At 51.8% G+C, this 21,939-nt stretch overlaps 11 protein-coding genes across 11 annotated transcripts; 4 read left to right on the top strand and 7 right to left on the bottom strand.

Annotated features, from left to right (window-relative positions):
* Positions 1 to 404: 404 nt before the first annotated feature.
* On the bottom strand, positions 405 to 4,119 carry N7477_001993 (uncharacterized protein; the record flags this gene model as incomplete). The annotated part of the gene is made up of 2 exons (XM_056963656.1): positions 405 to 690; positions 749 to 4,119. The coding sequence occupies 2 exons, from the start codon at positions 4,117 to 4,119 to the stop codon at positions 405 to 407; spliced, it is 3,657 nt and encodes a 1,218-aa protein (XP_056826575.1).
* Positions 4,120 to 4,796: 677 nt separating this feature from the next.
* Positions 4,797 to 6,071, bottom strand: N7477_001992 (cobalamin-independent methionine synthase II family protein; the record flags this gene model as incomplete). The annotated part of the gene is made up of 2 exons (XM_056963655.1): positions 4,797 to 5,764; positions 5,813 to 6,071. 2 exons carry the CDS (start codon positions 6,069 to 6,071, stop codon positions 4,797 to 4,799), a joined length of 1,227 nt encoding a protein of 408 aa, XP_056826574.1.
* A 1,031-nt stretch (positions 6,072 to 7,102) lies between these two features.
* Positions 7,103 to 8,418, bottom strand: N7477_001991 (methionine aminopeptidase MAP1; the record flags this gene model as incomplete). Its single annotated transcript, XM_056963654.1, has 3 exons — positions 7,103 to 7,753; positions 7,811 to 8,209; positions 8,284 to 8,418. 3 exons carry the CDS (start codon positions 8,416 to 8,418, stop codon positions 7,103 to 7,105), a joined length of 1,185 nt encoding a protein of 394 aa, XP_056826573.1.
* Positions 8,419 to 8,749: 331 nt separating this feature from the next.
* On the top strand, positions 8,750 to 10,604 carry bna4 (kynurenine 3-monooxygenase; the record flags this gene model as incomplete). Its single annotated transcript, XM_056963653.1, has 3 exons — positions 8,750 to 8,867; positions 9,168 to 9,382; positions 9,471 to 10,604. The coding sequence occupies 3 exons, from the start codon at positions 8,750 to 8,752 to the stop codon at positions 10,602 to 10,604; spliced, it is 1,467 nt and encodes a 488-aa protein (XP_056826572.1).
* Positions 10,605 to 11,936: 1,332 nt separating this feature from the next.
* On the bottom strand, positions 11,937 to 12,122 carry N7477_001989 (uncharacterized protein; the record flags this gene model as incomplete). The annotated part of the gene is made up of 1 exon (XM_056963652.1): positions 11,937 to 12,122. The coding sequence occupies one exon, from the start codon at positions 12,120 to 12,122 to the stop codon at positions 11,937 to 11,939; it is 186 nt and encodes a 61-aa protein (XP_056826571.1).
* A 72-nt stretch (positions 12,123 to 12,194) lies between these two features.
* Positions 12,195 to 12,680, bottom strand: N7477_001988 (uncharacterized protein; the record flags this gene model as incomplete). Its single annotated transcript, XM_056963651.1, has 1 exon — positions 12,195 to 12,680. The coding sequence occupies one exon, from the start codon at positions 12,678 to 12,680 to the stop codon at positions 12,195 to 12,197; it is 486 nt and encodes a 161-aa protein (XP_056826570.1).
* Positions 12,681 to 13,137: 457 nt separating this feature from the next.
* N7477_001987 (tRNA(Thr) (cytosine(32)-N(3))-methyltransferase) lies at positions 13,138 to 14,232 on the top strand (the record flags this gene model as incomplete). The annotated part of the gene is made up of 1 exon (XM_056963650.1): positions 13,138 to 14,232. One exon carries the CDS (start codon positions 13,138 to 13,140, stop codon positions 14,230 to 14,232), a length of 1,095 nt encoding a protein of 364 aa, XP_056826569.1.
* An 865-nt stretch (positions 14,233 to 15,097) lies between these two features.
* Positions 15,098 to 16,644, bottom strand: N7477_001986 (hemolysin III family protein; the record flags this gene model as incomplete). Its single annotated transcript, XM_056963649.1, has 2 exons — positions 15,098 to 16,414; positions 16,465 to 16,644. 2 exons carry the CDS (start codon positions 16,642 to 16,644, stop codon positions 15,098 to 15,100), a joined length of 1,497 nt encoding a protein of 498 aa, XP_056826568.1.
* Positions 16,645 to 17,090: 446 nt separating this feature from the next.
* N7477_001985 (uncharacterized protein) lies at positions 17,091 to 17,850 on the top strand (the record flags this gene model as incomplete). Its single annotated transcript, XM_056963648.1, has 3 exons — positions 17,091 to 17,440; positions 17,502 to 17,745; positions 17,809 to 17,850. 3 exons carry the CDS (start codon positions 17,091 to 17,093, stop codon positions 17,848 to 17,850), a joined length of 636 nt encoding a protein of 211 aa, XP_056826567.1.
* Positions 17,851 to 18,292: 442 nt separating this feature from the next.
* On the top strand, positions 18,293 to 20,039 carry PIG-S (GPI-anchored transamidase GPI17; the record flags this gene model as incomplete). Its single annotated transcript, XM_056963647.1, has 2 exons — positions 18,293 to 18,529; positions 18,579 to 20,039. 2 exons carry the CDS (start codon positions 18,293 to 18,295, stop codon positions 20,037 to 20,039), a joined length of 1,698 nt encoding a protein of 565 aa, XP_056826566.1.
* A 428-nt stretch (positions 20,040 to 20,467) lies between these two features.
* Positions 20,468 to 21,439, bottom strand: N7477_001983 (steroid dehydrogenase; the record flags this gene model as incomplete). Its single annotated transcript, XM_056963646.1, has 1 exon — positions 20,468 to 21,439. The coding sequence occupies one exon, from the start codon at positions 21,437 to 21,439 to the stop codon at positions 20,468 to 20,470; it is 972 nt and encodes a 323-aa protein (XP_056826565.1).
* Positions 21,440 to 21,939: the final 500 nt, after the last annotated feature.

Here is a 21,939-nt window from a genome sequence, read left to right as displayed (position 1 = left end):
TTTGATCAAGGGATGCGTTTCTCGCTCTACTTAGATTCAAATAGACAGCCGTGAGTATAGTAGGAGCCAAGATTCGTCAAGGGGCAAGGAATCTTTTATTTGGAGTCTCTGGGAACGGGGGACTTGGGGAAGCACAAAATCACCAAGACTCTTCAATGATGCATGCCCAGGGGAATCTTTCCCTTTCTCCCAATGAGCTATATCTGCCCTGCCGTTTCCCCACTTGGCCAAGTCCTTGCATGAGTGATGATCGTTCGGAGTTCTTCCGATCTTTAGCCCCGCAACATTTCTAGCATCCCCGAGGTGGTGAAAGGAGCTTTTAGCAACAGGAGCGTATATGACAAAACAAGGTATTCTGGGTAATTTTAGCATCAAAGTGAAGAGATCAGATTGTTCTGGAAATTCTATCTTTGTTGAAAATTTCCAAACAAATCCTTCGCCCACTCAATCCCCTGTTCCTCCGCAATGGCGAGAGCCGTCTTCCCCTCAAGGTTCCTCTTCTCCACTAATTCAGGAACCTTCTTCATAAACAACTTCACTGTCCTCCGGAATTCCCCCTCCGCAAACTTATTAGAAGGCCTCGAAGCCGCTAAAAGATGAAAGACAGTATTATCTTGGTGATCAACGACCGTCAGATCAGCCCCCTTCTCATAAAGTGCCATCGCACGCGTAATATCGCCCTCCCCCCCACTGCAGCGATTCAATACTACCGCCGTAAAATGGGAACATGGATACTTTGCACCCATACGAATGTGTGCCAGTCTGGCACCTTGCGGCCGCCAGAATGAGTGTCTGGCCTTTAGGATCCTGCCGCTCAAGGTCAAGGTCCGGCAATTCAAGCCAGGGCTGGATGATGCCCCCTTCGGTGAAAAGATCGTGCAAGATTAACTGGTCCGTGTCGCAGGGTAGGAATGGGTCAGCGCCGTGGGCGAGCAGGCACTTGATCATGCGGATAGCGTTGGCGCGGCTGTTTGACTCGTTAAAGGGAAACATAGCGATGTAGTGAATTGGCCGTAGAACAAGAGTTTTGATTTGAGGGACTTTCTGCAATCGGTGGGTATGCCAATGTGGCTGGGCGTCAGATAGGGTCGTGTTGTTCACGTCCAAGCCCGTGGCAAGGAGTTTTGAGACGACTTCAGAGTTGAAGGAGTACAACGCCACGAAAAGCTCCATAGGGTGGTTCTGGGACGGATAGGCACCGTGCTCGATCAGGAGGTTAGATAACTGGGTGCTATAGGCAGACATGGCAAGCGGCGAGAAGCCACAGTTGGCAGTGAGGTTTGGATCAGCACCGCCCTCAAGCAGGCATTTCACAATTTCCAGTTGTTGAAGGCTCTCGGAGATGTCAATAGCTTTGCACAACGGTGTCTTGCCCTGGGCGTTGCGGGCATTAGGATCAGCGCCTTTTTGGAGCAAGTACTGAATAGCTTTTGCATGCCACCAATGAGTGCCTTGGGCCAGGTGATGAAGGATCGTATCACCGGCTTGGTATCCTCTTCTGGTAGCCATTGCGGATTGGTAGTAGACCTTTGGTTTGGTCACCATGCCGTCCTTGAAAACAATATTGACATTTGCATGGAATTTCTCGACGATCAACTTGATCATGTCTAGGTTAGGGAGCTCTCGCTGAGCGGCAGCCAGCAAGTTCGGGATTAGCTCGCCGTTGTAATCCCTGCTTCCACCATCGATCCAGCCATTTTCGGGCATGATTCTCCCGATTCTTTCAAAGAGCTCAGAGTATCCCCATCGAGCGAGTGTGACCAAGATACCCGGCATGGCAGAGCCATCTCTCACAATCTCGGCATTACCTTCCAGAGTTTGAGCAAGCTCCTCGGGATGACCGGCTAAGACCGCTGAAAGCACTTCATTGTCCATATCAATAGGGCTGTCAAATTCTTCCTTGAATAGACCTGGAAGGTGCTGCGAGCGCAACAGCAAGCGTTGAGTGTCGAAGGAGCGATAATCCTCGAGCTTGATACCCATCTCTTCGGATATACGGGCTAACTCGACGGCCATCTCCTCATCGCCAGCCTCTGTCGCGTGCCACATTGGACCAATCCCGTATCCCGTCTTTTCCAAAAGCCCACCATGTAGCGCCAGCGCCCGCACAATGGCACGAGTGCCGAGACTCGAAGCTTCGGAGGTTATCTCTCCCTTCCATCCCAACTTCTTGGGGTTCTCGCTTTGTTTACCCGACTTGGTATCATGCATTCGTGGCCGTCGATCATCATCTGCGAGGACGCCCGCTGCCGATAGGAGACGGAATAGATTCTCCTGGCCATAAGCGTCTTTCCAGAGTCGATCCTCGAGTATGAAGCTAGAGCTTGAGTCCATCGCAGTTTTCTTGTGTTGGTCTCGGAGTTGGGCATCCGCTCCATGAGCAAGAAGCAGATTCACAGTTTCCACCCTTCCAGAGGAACATGCCACATGAAGGGGGCTCCGGCCGTCTTCCGACTGTGCGTTGACCAATGACAGCATATTCAACGATGTGTAGTGATCTAACAGCAGTCCTACAATGTTGCTTTGGCGAGCGGTGGACGCGATATGTAGCAAGTTTCGGCCATCTTTCGTAGTTGCGGCAGTATCAGCTCCTCTGGCAATGAACTTGCTGACCAGGATATCAGAGGTCGTGGCAGCTAGGTGGATAGGTCGGATACCCTGATTGTCAGGAGTATTTAAGGCGGTAGTGAAGCCTGCATCAAGCAGCAGGTCAATAGCGCACTTGCCTTCTTCTGGAGCAGCGATAAAATGAAACTCCGAGGTCTGACTGCAAAGAGCATGCAGTGGCGTCCGGCCCTGGAAGTTAGGATGGGCTGGGGAAAGGCCAATCTTCAAGAGCTTTAACATGGCCAAGTAACAGGAGTCATCTTGGACTGTAGCGAAACTGACTGCCAATTGGTGTAAAAAGGTGTCTCCTGCATAGTTCTCCAGATTGGGATCAACCCCAAGTTTCAACAAGATGTCCAGATGCTGAGAGTGGAATTTGTGAGGCTCGATCAAATAGGTAAGCATGCCATCTCCCTTGAAGTCCCGGGAATTGATATCAGCTCCGCGACTGATTAGAAGTGGTATCAACTCGCGAGAGCTGATACTGGCATATCCAGACATAGAGTTTGTGAGTAGCGTGCGTCCAGAGTGATCCCTGGCCTCAAGGTCTGCACCAGCCGCGCAGAGGACGTCCAGTATCTCCACTAGACTGTCTCCAATGCCACTGATCATATGGATAGGCTGTTTACCATCGTGATTCTTCTGGTTCGGGTTCAGCCCGAGCCTCAAAAGTGCCGCGACGGTGGGACTCCCGTGGCGGTGTCTCCTCACGGCGGTATGAAGCAGTGTATTTCCCATCGTATCGGTAATGTGCCAGTCCGATACATATGGCAAGAACAGGGAGAGATCTCCCAGCTGACATTTGGTCGCAAAGCCATGCAGTGGCGTTTCACCGTTGACTTTTTCACCGATGTCCAAGCGAGCTCCATGCTCCATTAGGAGCTTGAATCGATCCGGATGATCTTGAGGCGAGTGAAAGAATTGCAGAGGCACGCAGCCTTTCTTATCCTGAATATTAGGATCTGCTCCCGCACGCAACACAAATGAAACGAGCTCCGAATCCCAGTGCAAGCAATAAAGCAGCACGGTCTCGCCGTTGGTATCCTGCGAATTGATGTCGGCCCCGGCGTCCAACAGCAGCTGGAGTACCTCCTCGAAGCAAGACTGATCTTTCACATGTTGCAGGTGTCGCAGATCACACACCGCGCCGTGAATAGGCAAATTTGAAAGGTTTGTCAATTCTCCTCGCTTGATACCGGATTTGACGGTGACGTCTGCGCCATGTCTCAAGAGGAGTCGAACAATGGCGGGCTCGACAGCCTTTGCAGCTGAAAACAGAGGCGTCACGCCATCGTCCGCGGCATTGACATCACACCTCCCGGTTTCTATCAGAACATGGGCGACAGTGACTTTGCCCTTCTCGCAGGATCGGCACAGAGCCGCGGCGAGATCACCAGGGTCTGCTGTGGGGACTAACTGGCGCACCGTGTCCACATCTTCGGCATCCACGGCAGCCAACAGGGACGACAGAGGCTTTTCTGGCGCCCGGTCCTCTCCAAATAGGTTGAACATGTCTTGGTCTTAGGAGAATGGTGAATAGAATACAGCGCGGGATCGGCCTGTCTTAAAAGCCTGTGACTCGCGAAACATGACCGCGCCAAGTCGAGCTTGAGCCTCTTCATTGAGTACTCTCCTTGTTTCCAAAATCAACTAGCGCGATTCTGCCTACCTCTGCCTAGAATTTTCGGGCAGCCACAAGAATAACAAGACCAACAAGACAGCAAGAAATGGTTTGCTTTTGTCTAGACCAGAGTGTCAAACGCTTGGTTCCCAACCTTTGAGGGAAAGGGATCCCTGGGCGGGTTATCAACTCTGTAATGTCCTGGCTGTGGTACCTTGTCGGATAATCTTTGAACTTAATAGCACTGTGAAATTATTGAAGAATGTATTCTGAGATGCTCAACATACCTCCGCATGATTTATATTTTCACACCATGCCTGGGTCACCGATGCCAACCCCTCTTTCTCATTGAAGTTTAGTGCTCCAGGGACCTTGGCAGACCCCATTTCCCAATTTTTATAACTTCATCTCATTGCAATCTCTCCATGAATACATGCTGTCCATGCAGCTGAGTACATCTGTTGAACCCCTATATACAAACCACCGTGTCACATCAAAGTTTCCCGTCGCTGTTGAAATTCCAGAAAAATCTTGCATTGTCGTGTCACATCAAGAGGCCGCCATCACTCTACGCCTCACCCCAGATCTCGTCCGCAATTTGGCGGACAAGACCCAGCTTCTTCTTCTGGTCCTCCAAACTTAACGGGTATCCGCTCTCGTGGGTGCTAAATCCACACTGGGGGCTGACGCAAACACGCTTCAGCGCCTCTTCGCGGGTCTCTCCGCTCCCTGAGGCTACGAAGTCAGCAGCCTTGTAAATGCGCTCCTTCATGGCTTCCTTATCCTCTAGCTCGCGGAGCTTCGTGCTGATAACGCCAACAACGACGTTCTTGTTCTTGGGCAGGAACTTGAGGGGCTCGAACCCGCCGGCACGCTCAGTATCGTACTCCAGGTAGAATGTGTTAACATTGAGGTTCTCGAACAGCTTCTTGGCGATGATATCGTAGGAGCCTTCGGAGAAGTGGCGGCCACCGATGAAGTTACCGCGGCACAAGTGAATTCCGGTATGCAGGTCTGCGGGGACCTTGGACAAACAGTCGTTGTACAGCTTGATATACGCATCGAAGAGGTCGTCGACGCTGCCGATGTTGTCTTTGTCCTCTTCCCAGCCCTTGCGGAAGGCGTTGGAGCAGAAGTATGCCATGCCGGGGTCGTCGAACTGGACGTTGCGGAGACCAGCCTTGTACAGAGCGTCCAGCTCGGCCTGGTACACCTCGGCAACACCCTGGAAGTACTCGGCGTCGTTGGCATATGCCTCAGGCGTGTAAGCCTTGCCCTGCTTATAGCGCATGTGGAACCAAGCGGGCGTGATCATGGTCAGCTTGATGTTACCCCACTCACTCTTAGGGGTGGTATCCTGGACGAGCTTCAGCTCGTGAAGGTTGGAGACGCACTTCTCAGGGCTCCAGGAGAGCTTAGAGCCAGCAATTACTGAGTCCCCGGGCATGACCTTGCGGTCCTGCTCGATCAGACTCACAACGTCGGGATGGTAAAGGCGGAACATGGATGCATCGGCATCCTCCAGACGGATAGTTCCTGAACGTTATTTAGCGATGATTAAGCGCAAGATGTGTTATGACTTACCCTCAAACTCATCCCACGTCAGACCCCAGAAACGGGTGCGGTTGAACTCGCCCGAGCAGATAGCCTTGAATCCCAGGTCCCGCTGCAGCTGGACGACGTCCTTGACAGCCTCCTTTTCGACGGCGTGCAGACCGGCCTCCTCTTCGGAAATACCAGTGTCGCGGATCTTAGCCCGAACCTCCAGCAGATTTTGAGGACGCAGCAATGAGCCCAAGTGCTCGGCCCGGAAAGGCGGCGCGCTATGAAGTTGGTTGGCCATGATGTGAAATATAGCCGGCGCTACGGATAATCAACGGAGCAACAATTGACTGTTCCAAAGATGTGGGATCAAAATATGACCTCGCTCCAGAACAACTGACAATGAAAAGAAAAGGGGAATCGACCCGAAGCTGCAAAAAGTGGTGCTCTTGTGGAAGAGGGGCTGACGTGGGGCTGTAGAACCATCCGCAAAAAGCTTCATCCCGGTGATGTTTGTGGGGTCACCATAAATCTGCTTTTTTTGAGGACTACAGCTTTTCTGGGGTATTCTGGGTCCTTTGAATGAAACCCCAGAGTGGATCCATCTGTACCCCCAGACGAGGACAGAGCTTCTTTGCAGTTCAAAGAATCCAATCTATAGAGCTTACAAGCATGCATTGAGCCCCACATTGGCTTCGAGGCATGCGGACTCTGTTTTCCACGAATTCGTCGTGATCAAGAGTAGCAGAACAGCGAAAATTGAGTATTATAGTACCTTACCACCAGTCAAGAGCTTATCTAGTATATTACATCTCGGCCGTGGCCAGTGTACCCGTCCGTCCACAGGTGCTCGTCTGGTGCGGAAGAGCCGCATCATATGGGCGACCCAAAGCTTGCACGACATAGTTCAGTAGACTCTAATAGATGATGATAACCCCCTCAATGCCGGAAATACACACCTACTCGTTACTTCGTGAATTTCCTCTACGCTTTTGGCAGATGGCCAACATTCGAACATATCCAGGGTTTTGCAAGCACCGCAGCCTTTCAATCACAATAATAATTCAACAGTTGTCCCACCGCCACTTGCCATATACGACACATGAATATTGGCCCAATCGAGCTGAGCATCGACCTAACTATGCTGAAGTTGAGCAAGAACTAAGAACTCTATGTGAGTAGGCATATCAAGAACTTAGGTCTGCAGATTGGCAATTCCTACTACGAGTGTGAGCCATGGTCTATAAAAATTAAGGCATTGACATGCCGTAAGTTATGCTCTAATCAGGTCAACTGGTATCTGACTATGTATGCAAGTTTTCATGAATATGGTCAATTCCCGTTCGCCGCGGGCATCGGGACGGGACCGCCAGGCGAATCCGGTAAACGCGCAGTAAGAACCTCAACACCGTCCTCAGTCACCAACAAAGTGTGCTCGAACTGTGCTGACAAAGAGCCATCCGCAGTGGTGCTGGTCCAGTCATCGGGCCATGTGCGATCGCGGTAGGTACCAGTGTTGATCATCGGCTCGATGGTAAAGCACATACCGGGCTTAGCGGTGCCGACGGCCTTGTTCTTGGCGTAGTGAGGAATATTGGGGGTGCAGTGGAAGAGCTGGTTGATACCGTGGCCGCAGTAAGTTTTGACAACACTGCAATCGCGGGACTTGGCGTGCTTCTCGATGACATTGCCAGGATCGCGGAACAGCATGCCGGGCTTTACCAACTCGATTGACTTGTCCAGACATTCACGTGCGGTTTCGACCACGCGAACCGCCTCGGGATTGGCAAGCGCTTTGTCTCCGACGTAGTAAGTCTCGTTGATGTCGCCGTGGAAGCCCTTATGGTACAGGGTCACGTCGATATTGACAATGTCTCCGTCCTTCAGAGGGCGCTGATCGGGAATGCCGTGGCAAATGGTCTCGTTGACGGACGTGCAGACGGATTTGGGGAAGTGCATGTAATTGAGCGGGGAAGGGTAGGACTAAATCCTGTCGTCAGTGGTGTTGTCTCAACAACAAAGATTCGAGCCCATTCTTACATCACGTTCAAGACAAGCCTTGTGGACCACCTCATCGATGTAGTCGGTCGTCACACCAGGCTTCACTGCGCGCCCGGCAATGTCCAAAACCTCACGGGCCAGACGGCAGACGATACGCATACCCTCCTGCTCCTCTTTGTTCAAGATCTTGATGCTGCGCTGGCCGAAGAGGCGCTGCTCGGAGATCGGAATACCATTCTTGGCGTAGTCGGGGTAGGGAATGGAGGTGGGGACAGTGCGCTTCGGTGAGAGCGGGTAGACAGGTCGCAAGCTACCCGTGAATTGGAAAGAAGGGAAGGGGTTGAAGTTGCCGGTTGCTGGATCAGGTTCAGAAACTACCTTCGGAGGGAACAGATTGGAGAGGAAGTTACTCTTCTTGTGAATGGTTTTGTGTTCAGCCTGTTATAAATTAGCCTTGAAATTTTCCCGCTCCAAGGGGGCATGACCTGCCTCGGTCATCCAAGAGTACCTACCCAACTGCGCTTGAAACAGTCCTGCGAGCAGAAGAAACTGTCGGTGCCTGCCTTGAGGCAGGTCGGGCATTGCAGAGTACCCGCGTTGTTTGAGCAATCCACTCCGATACATTTGCGGGGAGATTCAGATGCCATCGTAAATGCCGGACGCGTATTATCAAAAGGAACGCGCTGGGGGGAGGGATCAGCTAATTATTCCTGATCAAGAAAAAAGACTGCATCCCCGCGGTCTCGCGACCACGCTAATCTGTATTTGGTTAGCGCGGGTTTTGAGCCTGAGGCGACAAGTTGATAAGGCGGCAAGGCCGGAATTGATTTTCAATCACGATGAGTCAGCTGCATTCTCGCCCTGCGCTCTTCCGTTTCGGGCAAGGGTTGATGGTCGCCGCACGTGAGTGGTGAGTCTATCCGAATTGCGTTTGGGAAAATTAGTCTCTCAACTCCATTGACATCTTCAGACTGTGACATGGCATCTTCTTCTCGCCAAAAGGTCGTCGTGGTGGGTGCGGGACCCGTTGGGGCCCTGGCGGCGCTGTATGCGGCCAGCCGAGGCGATGAAGTCGAAGTATACGAGTTGCGCGGAGGTATGTTTACAGTTGCTTGCTCCATCTATTCATGCTCGGAAGATGAGCGTAGCGGACGGGAATGAGATCTGCGCAAAGGCTGCGAAAATATATGCGCTAGTGGTGGGAGATGAGCTCCGCCACTGAGTCAAATATATATGACACCCACATTCCGCAAGGTCCCTATTGCTCACATGCAGTCAATTGTGCCTCATGAAGACGCAATTGACTCTTCGCTTGCTCTGCTACCCCTGTCATTTTGATCGCGTTTTGTGAGATTTTTCCGGGGAAAGCCTAATAACTTTTTTCGCGCATCCGTAGATCTCCGCGATCCCGCGACGGTGCCTTTGAACTTCACCAAGTCGATCAACTTAGCTCTGTCGGAGCGCGGTATTACTGCAATTCGGCAGTCGCACCGGTCCAGTTTGATCGATGATGTACTCCGTGAGACTATCCCCATGTACGGGCGGATGATACATGGCCGAGATCGGGGCCAACTGTGGGAGGCCGCACAGGCCTATGACATACACGGCCGAGTATGCATTGGACTTACACCTGCATGTTGCATGTTGCATATCGCATGGGCTTGACATATACTTGGCAAGGCTGACTGTGTCATTACAGGCAATCAATGCAGTTGATAGGGGGACTCTCAATAATGCTCTACTCGACGAGCTTGAGCGCACTCCCAACGTCAAGCTCTTCTTCAACCACAAATTGACCGGTGCGGACTTCCGTACGAACAAAGCTTGGTTTGAGCGTCGCATTCCAGGTGAGACGCCGCAGCCAGATTCTCTTGGTGTTGCTGGACGATCGCCCGAGATCGAGGTGTCATACGACTACCTGATTGGCGCCGATGGTGCGCACTCCGCTGCTCGCTTCCATATGATGAAGTTTGCCCACGTCGACTATCAGCAAGAGTATATTGACACATTATGGTGCGAGTTCCGAATCCCACCCTCAGAGCAAGGAGACTTCCGCATCTCTCCCAACCATCTCCACATTTGGCCCGGGCGCGAGTTTATGTTCATTGCACTGCCTTCGGCCGACAAGTCATTTACATGCACGCTCTTTGCTCCAGAAGCAAACTACACAGCGCTGGAAAATGCGCCCCGGAACCTAGAAGAATTCTTTGATGAGCATTTCCCCGGTGTCTGTCCGGAACTAATCGACCCTGAGGCTTTGAACGAATCTTTCAATCTGAACCCTCATCTGCCATTAATCAGTATCAAGTGCCGGCCGCACCACTACAGTTCCACCGTTGTAATTCTCGGTGACGCAGCCCACGCCGTTCTCCCCTTCTATGGCCAGGGCCTCAATGCCGGTCTGGAAGACGTGCGAGTTCTCTTCGAGCAGCTCGACAAGCACGGCGTCTACGACCCCGACACCAGCGTGTACACCCGCAGCGTCAGACGCCAAACGGCTTTCCAAGCATACACAGACATCCGCTGTGACGATGCGCACGCGATCAATGACTTGTCGAAAGAGAATTTCCTTGAGATGCGAGCGGGAGTCAAGTCACCTCTTTACAAGCTGCGGAAATCTATCGAGGAAACCATCGACCGTTGTCTTCCTTCCCTTGGCTGGAGGACCCAATATTCTCGCGTCAGCTTCAGTACCCAGAGATACTCTGAAGTTGTGCAGGCGGTTCAGCATCAGAGTGAGGTCCTTGGAATTGGTCTGACCTCAGCTTTGGTTACGGGTGCTGGGGCACTGTCCGTGTTGATGTGGAAATACCCCCCCTGTGTCGCTTATTAAGTGGTCGCTACACAATTTGGCGAAGGTGTTGCCTCGTTTTTCCCGGTAAGTTACCAACCGAGTCAAAATCCTGTCTTAGTTCAACCGTACTGTTTGAGAAGCGCATAGAGACCTGCAAAGGAGCACTATTACTGTTTGCTTCATATTTACATGTATTATGAATCTCTGCTCATGTTTCCGGAATTAATCTCCCAGATATGTCAATGATTGTCCAAGTCACACATATTAATAGACCCAGATAGTTGAATTTCCTAGTATCACATGAAGCTGAGGACTGCCATATTCACCCGGGCATCCCGATTAGGCATGGAAGCACAATTACTCTCAGCCTGAGTCCCCCATTCTCCTGTGTTTACTCTCTTTTGCTTCTTCTTCTTCTTCCTCTTTTTTTTCTCCTCGTGCCGCGCACCCGCCCTCCTGAACCGTCAACTTGTGTTGGCTCATCCGTTGCGTCGACGCTTGTCAACGCAAGAGCAGGTACGATTGGGGTTTCTGACTGAACACGATCTAGGCCGGCTTTATTATGAGACAAGTCTGCATGAGGCTGAGGCTGAGGCATCAGGTTCCGTCAACCCTGAAAACTGCGAAACCGGGTCCTCTATACTTCTCACTTCACATGGCCTTCATCTACTGCTTGAAATCGGCGCCGGAGACACGCTACCCTTTTCCATGGCATCACACTTGTTAAACTGATGGCTCGTGAGTACAGGCCTAGGTCTTTACTCACGGCGTGCTTGATGGTTGACTTCACATTGTGTTTCCGATTTAGACCCAATAGCTTATAAGTGGGGGCTCATTAATTGAAATGAGAACTGACAGCTACGGTCCCCTTCTTCCCTATTACTACTATCGAGACGACGTGCTGTACTGTCAAGGTCAGTTGAATCTAGTGGGCCTACAGGATGGATCGAGATCAGTTTCACCACGTGCTCGCACGGAATCTTTCTCGAACCCAATTTCAAAACACGCTAGTCCGTCTTAAGCGTAGCTCAGTTCCAAGTGTTGAATCGTATTGAAACATGCTATGACGTAATAAACGATCTATAAATTACTTGTAATACTCCTGCCAATGAAAGAGGGTTCGAGAAAGAATCTCCGTGCAAGTGGTGAAACTGATTTCGATCCAACCTGTACTTGAAAATAATGAACAGATATCAATTAAGTTGCACTGTCCCTGCATGTGCTTTACTGTAAAAAAATATATCGTATGCCGTATATCCAATGAATCCAATAATTAAGGGTTCCAAAATCCCATCATTCCAATCATATAAAATCCAAGTATTACTTGGTCGTCGCGTCGTATGCAGGAGGGGTTCAACCCCAAAATTCAAGTCAGATGTGACAGACGATGCCAGCTCGAATATCATCCATGGCCAAAGAGTAGGTGAGATGTGCGGCGTATAGATAGAGGGCCCATGGGGTAAGGCTCACGTTACCGACTCTCCCAGGAGACTCGTCGATGACGACGAATTGACCGATCATCAGCTTCAGATGGTGGCCCACCGGATTGCCAGCCATGCACTCGAGCCATAGGCAGCTGGTTGAGAGTGATGCCCATCGCCGACGAAACGGATATGGATCGAGAGCGACTCAACACAGCCGACTGTCGGGGGGATAGGGCGGTGGAGGGGTCTCACGCGTTGCAGTGGAAGTATTGCCATAGCTGCTAGGATATGAGATGGCCGATGAGGCGTCGGAGGCGACCTCTTCGTCGTAAAGGTTGCGGCTCTTCTCGTCATGGCCGTACCCGAGCATGCCGGAGGACATCGGCGGATCACGCATGTTGGTTTCTAGAGTCTTCTCATTAATGCTCATCGGCCGTGGTGTATATTGTGGAAGTGGGACCACGCTGGCATAACCCCCATTCTCTGAGTCACTGGGCCCGTTTCCGTGCCCACCTCGTCCGCCAGGACCGGCAGATCGAACAAAGTTGCCCTCGTTAGAAAGTATGAAGCTTCCTGTTTGAACACCGTGGCGTGTCAAAGCTTGTGAGTCGGTGGTTTGCATATCCGGGTTGGAACGCGGGGATGCTTCGTTGCGGGTGAAGCACCCACATAGCCCGGCGAGGAAGGACATGATAGAATTTAAAGAAGTTCTCAAAATGAAACAGATTTATAAGTTTTCAAAGTAAAGCAACAGCTTTCAGTGCATGTCCACAAAGTCAACCGATTGCAGAGCCTCCAAATCTCGATGATCGGCAGATGAGGTGGACGGATCCCCGCGGGACTTGATAAGCCCCCGACCAGGGCGGTTGACAAAAAGACTCCTGAGATGAAGTCTATTGAAGCGACATTTCGAGGAAAGAAAGAAAGAAGAAGATTCGGAGGAAGAGAACTGACAGACTGAGGCTGCCGCAGGCATCCATGTTCCCAATGCAAAGGCCGGGCGTCGGAGTTACTCACACGCCGGGACCTTATCGATAAGCCGATAGGGTCCCCTATCGCCTGACTAATCAGGCACACCCCACCCGATCTGGAATTTTTTATCTTTGGCCCCGCCATTCTTTCGAGTCCAATTCTCAAATCATAGCATAATGACACCCGACGATGAGATCCGTGCTGCCGCTCAAAGGGCGCAGCCTCCGATGAACGACCCTTCTCGCTCCCATGATCCTTCCAATAACCTGAAGCGCAGCGATCCTTTCCAATTCGGATCCCGCTACCTCGAAAAAGGCGACGATGTCTTCGAATTCAACGCCTGGGACCACGTCGAGCCTGACGACGAATTCAAAGCCTACGCAGAGGGTCAATATGAGAAGCAGCGTGCTGCACCCGTGACAGACTTCGACAAGAACCGGTTCAACCAGGACCCGGCCAAGTGGTGGAACTTGTTCTACAAGAACAACACAGAGAACTTTTTCAAGGATCGCAAGTGGCTGCGCCAAGAGTTCCCCGTCCTTGCTGAGGTCACACAGAAAGATGCAGGTCCGCAGGTCGTTCTTGAGGTTGGCGCGGGCGCGGGTAACACTGCTTTCCCGCTTATCAGGAACAACGAGAACGAAAACCTCAAGGTGCACGCCTGCGATTTCTCCAAGTACGCCGTTAAGGTGATGCGCGAGAGTGAGCACTATGATGAGAGATACATGGTTGCTGACGTCTGGGATGTCGCTGCTGAGCCCGATGAGAACGGTGACTACTTACCTCCAGGCTTGACAGAAGGCTCCGTCGACGTTGTCATTCTCATTTTCATTTTCTCTGCATTGAATCCAGTCCAGTGGAACCGTGCTCTGCACAATATCTACCGTGTCCTGAAGCCCGGTGGCCGTGTTCTGTTCCGAGACTACGGCCGAGGCGATCTGGCCCAGGTCCGTTTCAAGAAGGGTCGCTACATGGGTGAGAATTTCTACGTCCGCGGCGATGGGACTCGCGTGTATTTCTTTGATAAGGATCAATTGATTCAGATGTGGAGCCGCTGGACTCCGGAGAAGGGTCTGCAGGTCGATGACGAGAAAACAGCGGAGGACTTACCTGCTGAACCTGATGCGCCTTTCGAGGTTGTGCATATGGGCGTGGACCGTCGACTGCTGGTCAACCGCTCAAGCAAGCTAAAGATGTACCGCTGCTGGATGCAAGGTCATTTCCGCAAGCGCCAGGAGGTCTCCTCTGCCAGCATTGAAGCTGCTCAATGAAGCCGATGACTATCGCATCCTCCAATAACGGGTCAGCTTCCCGCATGATCAGCTAACACCTGGCACCTGCTGGACAGAGGCGAAGCCTCCTTCTCGCCTAGCCGCATGCTCCCCTCCCTCTGTCCATGGTCCTCATATCTTCCATGGAGGCAGCTCTCTGACGAATCACGGTTTCTTCTGGGTTCATCGCGCTCCTGATGAACATGCGGCTCGTGTTTGGATCGTCACACCACCAAACTTCGGCAGAGCTACGCCACATCGCCGATACTATACTCAGTGCGTTTACCGCGTCATACGTGCATGGATCTTACGAGTAAGACGATATATGTTTGCATAGAATATTCCCATAGATGCTTTGTTTAAGCCGAAGATTCAAAATCAAAATCAATCCTTTGATGAATAAACGTCCATCTCCCTTCTGGCAAGGAAAAGACAGTGTATAAAGCAGGAGATATATTGAAACCGGGCAAGCTCTACCAAGAGAGCAAAAGCCAGCAGAAACATCAGAAGTCCGAAACGCGTATGCAATACATGCGACCAAAACTAAATACAAGAACAAGTACTGTGCAGAACCCAACACCGAGTAGCCAAAAAGCCACAAGGAGCGAGAACGAGTCTTCCCGAGTCTAGATCAACGAGAGACAATCGAAAAAAAGAACATCCACGAAACAAAGAACTCCACCGATGCAACAAGATAAGCCCAAAACAGCGCATGAAAGATATTCATCTATGGTCACGACAGCTACCAGTAAAAAGGGGAGTGTCCAGATCTAATTGTGACGTTCAAACATCATCTATCCAACAGATATCATGAGCTCAAAATGAGTAGAAATGCAAAATGCAGGTTTTGACCTTTTCGCAGAGCTCATGAAGTCAAATTGGGACATTCACCCTGAGCGCGGACAAAAGCACCAGCAAACAGATCCTGCATGGCGCAGTAGTGGAAGAGGATACCGCCCAAGACAGCCAAGTGCCAAATATTGTGGCTGCCGCCGAAGTAATCAAAAAGACCAGGTGCCCACCGCTCGGGGACTTTGGAGGCGTAAACACAGGCTCCGACGAAGTAGACCATGATACTCTTCATGACGGGGGCATAGAAATAGAGGCACCACTCGAAGCTGCGGGTGTAGGAGAGCTGGGCGAGAGGGGCGAAGCCGGTCAGAGCGAGAGTTACGAAGAAGGCGACGCGAGCCCACGCCATGTCGTGGCGGTTGAAGGTTGGGTGCCAAGGAAGGATGATACCGCCGATGCCGAGGGACATGGTGAGGAGTATGTAGGTCCAGCGAGAGACAGGTTCGCAGTAGAATGCGGTGTATTCGGTTGTCACGATGGAGGCGGCTACTAGGAGGGAAATTCCCGTGTAGTCAACGCAGGCGAAACGTTCCATCAAGGGCTGGGAGGCAATGCTGTTCATGGTGTGCCAGAGGGTACTGCAGACCAGGCACTTGCAGGCGGCGAAGAAGAAGACGGCCGCAATCATGATATCGGCTTTGCTGCTGAGGTGAAAGTTGGTGTGAAGCGGGTAGAAGTAGAAGGCGATTGCCAGGACGATGACGAGTCCGATGACATGGGACCAGATATTGACCATCTCGTTCGAGAAGGCAAAGACCGAATGAACGCACTCGACCTTGGATTCAGTGAAGCGGTATCCCTTCAAGATATGAGGGTTGACGCGCCAGGGATCGGGTAGATCAGAGTAAGTAATCAGTCGCTGTTCCCGGGCCAGTTTGATTGCCTGGTCGATGTTCTCCCGCAACGTAGAACGAGCACGCTCAATCCCCTCGTCCACGACTTCACGAGCGTGCACCAACTTCGAGTCCATAGCCTTCCATCCATCATCCAAAGCCCCGTAGATGCCACGATCACGAACGGCATGGGCACGGTTCTCGAGTTCGGATAGGAACGATTCCATCAATCGAACCCCGGCCTGGGCCTTTTGCTCCAGGGTTTCCTTGGTCACCAGGGCCTCGTTGTATCGATCCTCCAGGGTCTCGACTAGGATCTTGGCACGCTTTTTACCGCTGCCCATCAGCTCACCCGATGCGATAGAGCACTGATCTCTCACTGCTTCCAGGGTGGCATATCCTCGCTTCATACTAGCGTCAATTTGATCCATGTGAGATTTGCGGTACTGTTCGATCCAGTGCATTCGGCGCTCAAGTTCGGCGAGGAATAGTTCCACCTGTTCCTTGTTAAATCATGATGGCACTAACGGGGTAAACTTATTCTCACCCTGATGAAGACAGACTCGGCATCCTGAGAGTCACAGGAGAGTCTTCGTGGGGCATGATAGGAGTGTCTCCGTCGCCGGTCTCGCAGAAGACCGGTATCCTCGCCAGGAGTGGCAGCAGACGAGGACACGGCGGTGTCGGGATACGATTCGACAGTCATTGAGGTCGCAGAGCAGGCCATTGCCGTGCAGTCGGGAGTACTACCCGATCGACAAGAGGACCACCAGTGCGGGATTTGTTGGGTAAAATTGCGGGCCGGGGGAGTCCGGGTGCCTTGAAGATATTGGAAAGTGTTGAGAAAGAGAGAGAGAGAGATAGAGAGAGCGGGAGAGAGTGAGAAAAGGGCCGAACCAGCAAGGTAGGACGTTGTAGGAGGGATACTGAAGAGTAAAAAGATCTTGAAGTCTCCGAGGGGTAAAAATGGAGAGGATAAAGGTTGAAGGAGCCGATCATCCCAACCATCGGGCGTCGCTGGTTCACATGGGTAAATTCAAGGTCGCGGCTTGTCGCTGATTGCTGGAAGTCAGCCCTGCCAACTCCACTTTTCAAACCCCGTCACTGCACTTCCACTCCAACTCGGGAACTTCTTTCAGGTGTCGCCACTCTTGAAATTCTGGAATTCCCGCCATGACTATCGCTGAGGTCGTCACGGACGAGTCACTGCAGCCCGTGCTTGGTACAAGCGCTGAGACCCTCGCCCAATGCCATCATCTGCTCTCCTTGCTAAACCCTGTCGCGACTGACCCCGCCACCCTCCACGATCTATCCTTGGCGGCCTCGAAGCAACAGAAGGTCCTCTATGCTCTACTTGCCCAGCTGCGCGGTCTAAATCGAGACGCTTGCTTTCGCGTGCGAGACACCAAGCAGGCCACCGCCGAGGCTCGTCAAGAAATTGACCGACTGCACCTTCAGCTACAAAATCTCTACTATGAGCAGAAGCATTTGACGGGAGAGATCGCCGCCTGCGAGGCTTATGAGTAGGTGAAGTTCTTAGCCGTGTACTTGTACCTCCTGACTAACCCGAGTGTTCTCTGACAGTCACAAGTACTTGTCGCTACCTCTCATCCCCGTCGAAGAGTTCCTGGAGCAGTTCCCCGAGCACCAGGACACCAACGAGCATGAACTCATGATCGCACGCATCAACCACGAACATGCTGAGCGTGAAAAGCTCGAGCAGGCGCGCCAGGAGCTTCTCAAGCGCAAACAGGCCCTAATAATGGAAAACAAGAAGCGAAAAGATGACCTCGCTAGCCTAGATCAGGACCTGGAGAAGTTCATTGATGTATGTGCCTATTGCCTCTGTTCCATGGAATCTAGACACTCTTGCTAATTTCTGCCATTCTAGGCTGCCAAACCCATTCAAAAGATCTTCGAGAAGGAGTACTAGGAACACGTCGAAGGTCTTTGTTGACCGCTACATTGGATCGGCGTTACTTTGGTCATGATACCCTTTGCTTTTCATTTTTTCAGACTTTTCCATATAACTAGAATATACCAAATTTCTACGACGTCAATTGCAAGTCTATTGAGTACGGCTGTTCCGTCTCTCTTGCAGGCGTTTCTGAAAGTAGAGCCCTATGGCTTGATTTGTAGATTTCTTGGATTGCTCGTAAGATGAACTGGATAGATTAACAGGCTAAGACTAATCAAGCAATTCAAAGGATTATAATGAATTCATCAAGAACAGCAATGTGGTCACAGCTGTTGTGTATGGTAGTGCTTTGTGGAGTAACTCCACCACGGTCAATTCTCCCCCTTCTCCGCCTTCCTCTCTCCGACTTCACTGTCAACACACCGGCTCCAGCTGCGCCCAAAGCAATGTTCAGATCATGACGGGCAACAAGGGAGACTCTACGTCTCAACAGGCTACGACTGCATCTGAATCCACACCCATCGCTCAGCGCATCCCGCCCGAGACTCCAGAAGCCATCTCAACGCGGTTCCTGGTCATCGCTACTTTCTGGGCAGTGATTATCTTCCTGGGATTCCCAATATGGTGGAAGACCACTTCAATCTACAGGGCACACTTGCCTATCCAGGAGATGGTTGATTGGGCCGACGGCAAGGTTAGTCTCCTTGAATTGACTAAAAGAGGGCTGATTCTCACTCTTCTAGACATGCCGCCCCGTCTTTCCCCTCGAGATCCAAGTTGCGACGCCGGACATGCAATCACCTGAATCTCAGCACCTTCTTCGCACGACTCAGCATGCCTTGGACGATCTAAATGAGTTCGCCGCGCACCATCTTCGCCTCAAGTTGACGAACGCGACATCCACAGAACAGCAGACTGAGGATAGCTTAGAAGTTGCCCGTAATGGAGAGGAAGCCCCCGACACGGCATTGATCGTCCGTGTGATTGTGCAAGATGGCCTACTTGTCCCCAAGGCGGAACTTCATGCGGATGCCACGCAGCTTGATGTTTTCTACCCACCGAGTCAGGTCCCTATTCCCTCGTCTTCAAACCCACCCCTCTCGGTCTTCATTGCGGAGGAGTTACAAAGATTGTATGGCGAAGAAAAGGCTACCATCGCACACATCCTTTCCGGTGGGATCCACGGTCTGGATTTGGTCAACCCGCAGTTCACAGAGAGTATCAGTCGACGCTTGCGCCGGGCGATGAAATACGCCGATACGTACCACCTGTCATTCTCTTTGTTTACCCCAGGCCCCGAGCCTTCATCGTGGGATATCGAAGCTGCTGTAGAGGAATACTTGTCTCCTCTTCTCCATGCGTTTGCGCCCATTAGCAACTTCACTGTCGATACTCAGGTCCAGCTGTACGCAACTTTTTCACCCATGGCCCCACCGCCTATTTATGACGAGGCCGAAGCTGCATGGACCCTGAAGAAGGAGGACTTGAGTGCGTTCGTCAATGCTGCCGAGTGGCCGCTGAACCCCAGCATTGGAAACGGTCCCACCCTGAACTTCATTCTCTATGTCCCCGCTCCCTCGCAGGCGCCAATGATGGTCAAGGAAAATCGCGCCTCTAGCTGGATCGTTCCTCAATGGGGTGGCGTCTTCCTCTTGAACCCATCCTTGTCCTCAGCAGACAAGAGGTCCAACCCTGCTCATCTATCTCGGGATTCTCTTCGCCCTGCCTTCATGACCTTCTCTCATCAACTCCTGACTCTCCTCGGCACTCCTACTACCCCTGCCTCTCTTCCCCTCCGCCTTCAGACCTTGATCCGCATCCGCGCCGCGAGCCTTCTTCTCTCCGCGTCCTCGACGATGGGCTCCCTTGCCCGCCTGACTGAGTCTCTCCCCTCCATTCCCATCCCCGCAACTGTCGCCTCTTCAGTCTCGACCACGCTTTCCCATCTTTCTAGTACCTGCTCGCACTTGCGAAGTGGTCGCTTCAGCGCTGCCCTTGCCACCGCCAGGGTTGCCGAGACCGAGGCCGAGCGTAGCTTCTTCGAGAAGAGCATGGTCGGCCAAGTATACTTCCCAGATGAACACAAGGTGGCCGTCTACTTGCCACTCCTGGGACCTATAGGAGTCCCGCTGTTTGTTGGATTGATCAAAGAGTTGAAGCGGATTGTCGCAGGGTGGAAAGCGCGGAGGCTCGCTGCAGCATAGATTTGCTTCTCTCTATTGTATTTTATTACGAGCCGTACTTCTTCATATCTATACCTTTTCAGACGATACTCCGTCGCAGGGCTTTCGGGCTCAGTCCGGTTGATGGGGCACGACCTTAGGCATATGTATCACCTCGTGCTTCCATGGCACGTTCTCGTGTGGTGGTAAAATAGCTTCTAATGTACTTGCACCCTTATGTAGAAATGAATAACAAAGATGAGCTCGGAATTATGGGCTGCAGCTTAAGAAGATGCCCTCAAGGTATTCGTAATTAGGATATACTCATTTTGGGGTTTGCCATGCGATAAAGCTTGAAGACAATCGACCGGTGTACACAAATGCATAGATGAAGGTATATATCGCAGTCAACAAGTCCCAAACGAGTTCAGAGGTTCCGCCTTGCTATCACAAGTACCGTAGTCTACTGGCTACTTGAATCCCAAAATTTGATCGTCACAATACTGTACGAAAGTGGCCGCAGCATCTGTACCACCGTCCGCTTTCCTTTTCATCGCCTGTAACAGATCCTGTCTCGGTTTGGGATGAAGACGCCCCCAAGGCAAGATATATTTACCCCCATCAGATAACGTCAGCTCATTAGAGAGCCCCGCCCAAAGTTCACTATAAGCACCCATCTTCGCTGGATACAGCAGGGGAGCCGCTAGCAAGGGCACCAGCGAGGACATATGACGAGTCAAGCCGGTCTTGAGATTTCCCGGGTTCACGACCACACTCAAGATTCCACTGGGCCTTTCCTGTGCGTCCAATGCATGGGCGAGGTACCAGTTGCCGACTTTTGTGTGCTCATAATTGCGCTGGGGCTTTGTGTCTTTCCGTAGAAGCTCCTCCAGAATCTCCCCACCTTTCGAGGCAGCCATGTCGACCACTATTGACCCCGTCCATACTACGCGTACAGAAGCGGGGGGTTCGCTCTCGGCAGTACGCCGAAGAGTCGGGAGAAGTAACTGTGTCAGAAGATGTGGTCCAAGACAGTTTGTCGCCAACTGGAGTTCATGGCCCTGTGCCGAGACGGAGCCTGCGGGTGGGTTTGACACACCGGCGTTGTTGAACAGAACGTCTAATCTGGATTCCGCAGCAGTGTAGGTCTCTACTGCGGATTTGATACTTGCTAGATCATCAAGGTGCAGAGGCAGAAAGATAAGGGTTCCATCTGACGACTGTATTGAGGCTTGAATCTGTGTAATGGCATTCGTGGCTTGCTCCTCGGAGCGCCCTGCGAGGTACACCTTGCCTCCAGCCAGATAGAGAATCTTGCACAGCGCTAGACCCACGCCCGAGTATCCTCCCGTGATGATGAAAACCTTGCCTTTTTGGCTGGGCAGGTTAGCTTCAGTCAAGGTGGGTGCAGGGGGAAAGAACTGCGACCAGGTGGTTCCCATGGCTATGGCTGATACGTGAGTTGTCAAGGTTTGGCCCTGGCGAAGAAGAGGAAGAGACGATCGGGATCGGGCTAGAGGCGGAGAAATTGGGGAATGGGCGGTTGCAAGAAAGAATCCCATGTATTTAATTCCGAGCATCAGTTTCCCTCTACTTTACACGTGTTAGGCGTCCCTTGCACTTATTGGTCCATCTTATCATGTAAAACAAGTCCTTGGAGCTCACAGTCGATGAGGTGCTTATCTACGGTGTTCTCTTGGATCCCTGCTATTTAGTCTTAACAGTGGTCTGATCCGCATTCCATGTGGGACGCCTCGCAGCGAGTCGCAAGGCGAATCAGTGAGTTGGGGGCGCACGCCCGGTTCCGGCCTGTGGAGGCTTAGATCGTACTATGAGATCAGATCGCTGCGGCCCGCTCCTCAGGATCGCTGTGTACGGGATTTCTCCTTTGCCCCTCGTCATGCTCTTCCCTTGCTGAATGGGCAGAAATAAGGACTGAAAA

Source organism: Penicillium maclennaniae, assembly GCF_028827695.1.
Source record: "Penicillium maclennaniae strain IBT 15551 chromosome Unknown utg000002l:1.0-2354659.0:1.0-2356205.0, whole genome shotgun sequence".
In the NCBI taxonomy this organism is placed as follows: Eukaryota; Fungi; Ascomycota; class Eurotiomycetes; order Eurotiales; family Aspergillaceae; genus Penicillium; species Penicillium maclennaniae.
This window is presented reverse-complemented; position numbering and strand designations above follow the sequence as displayed.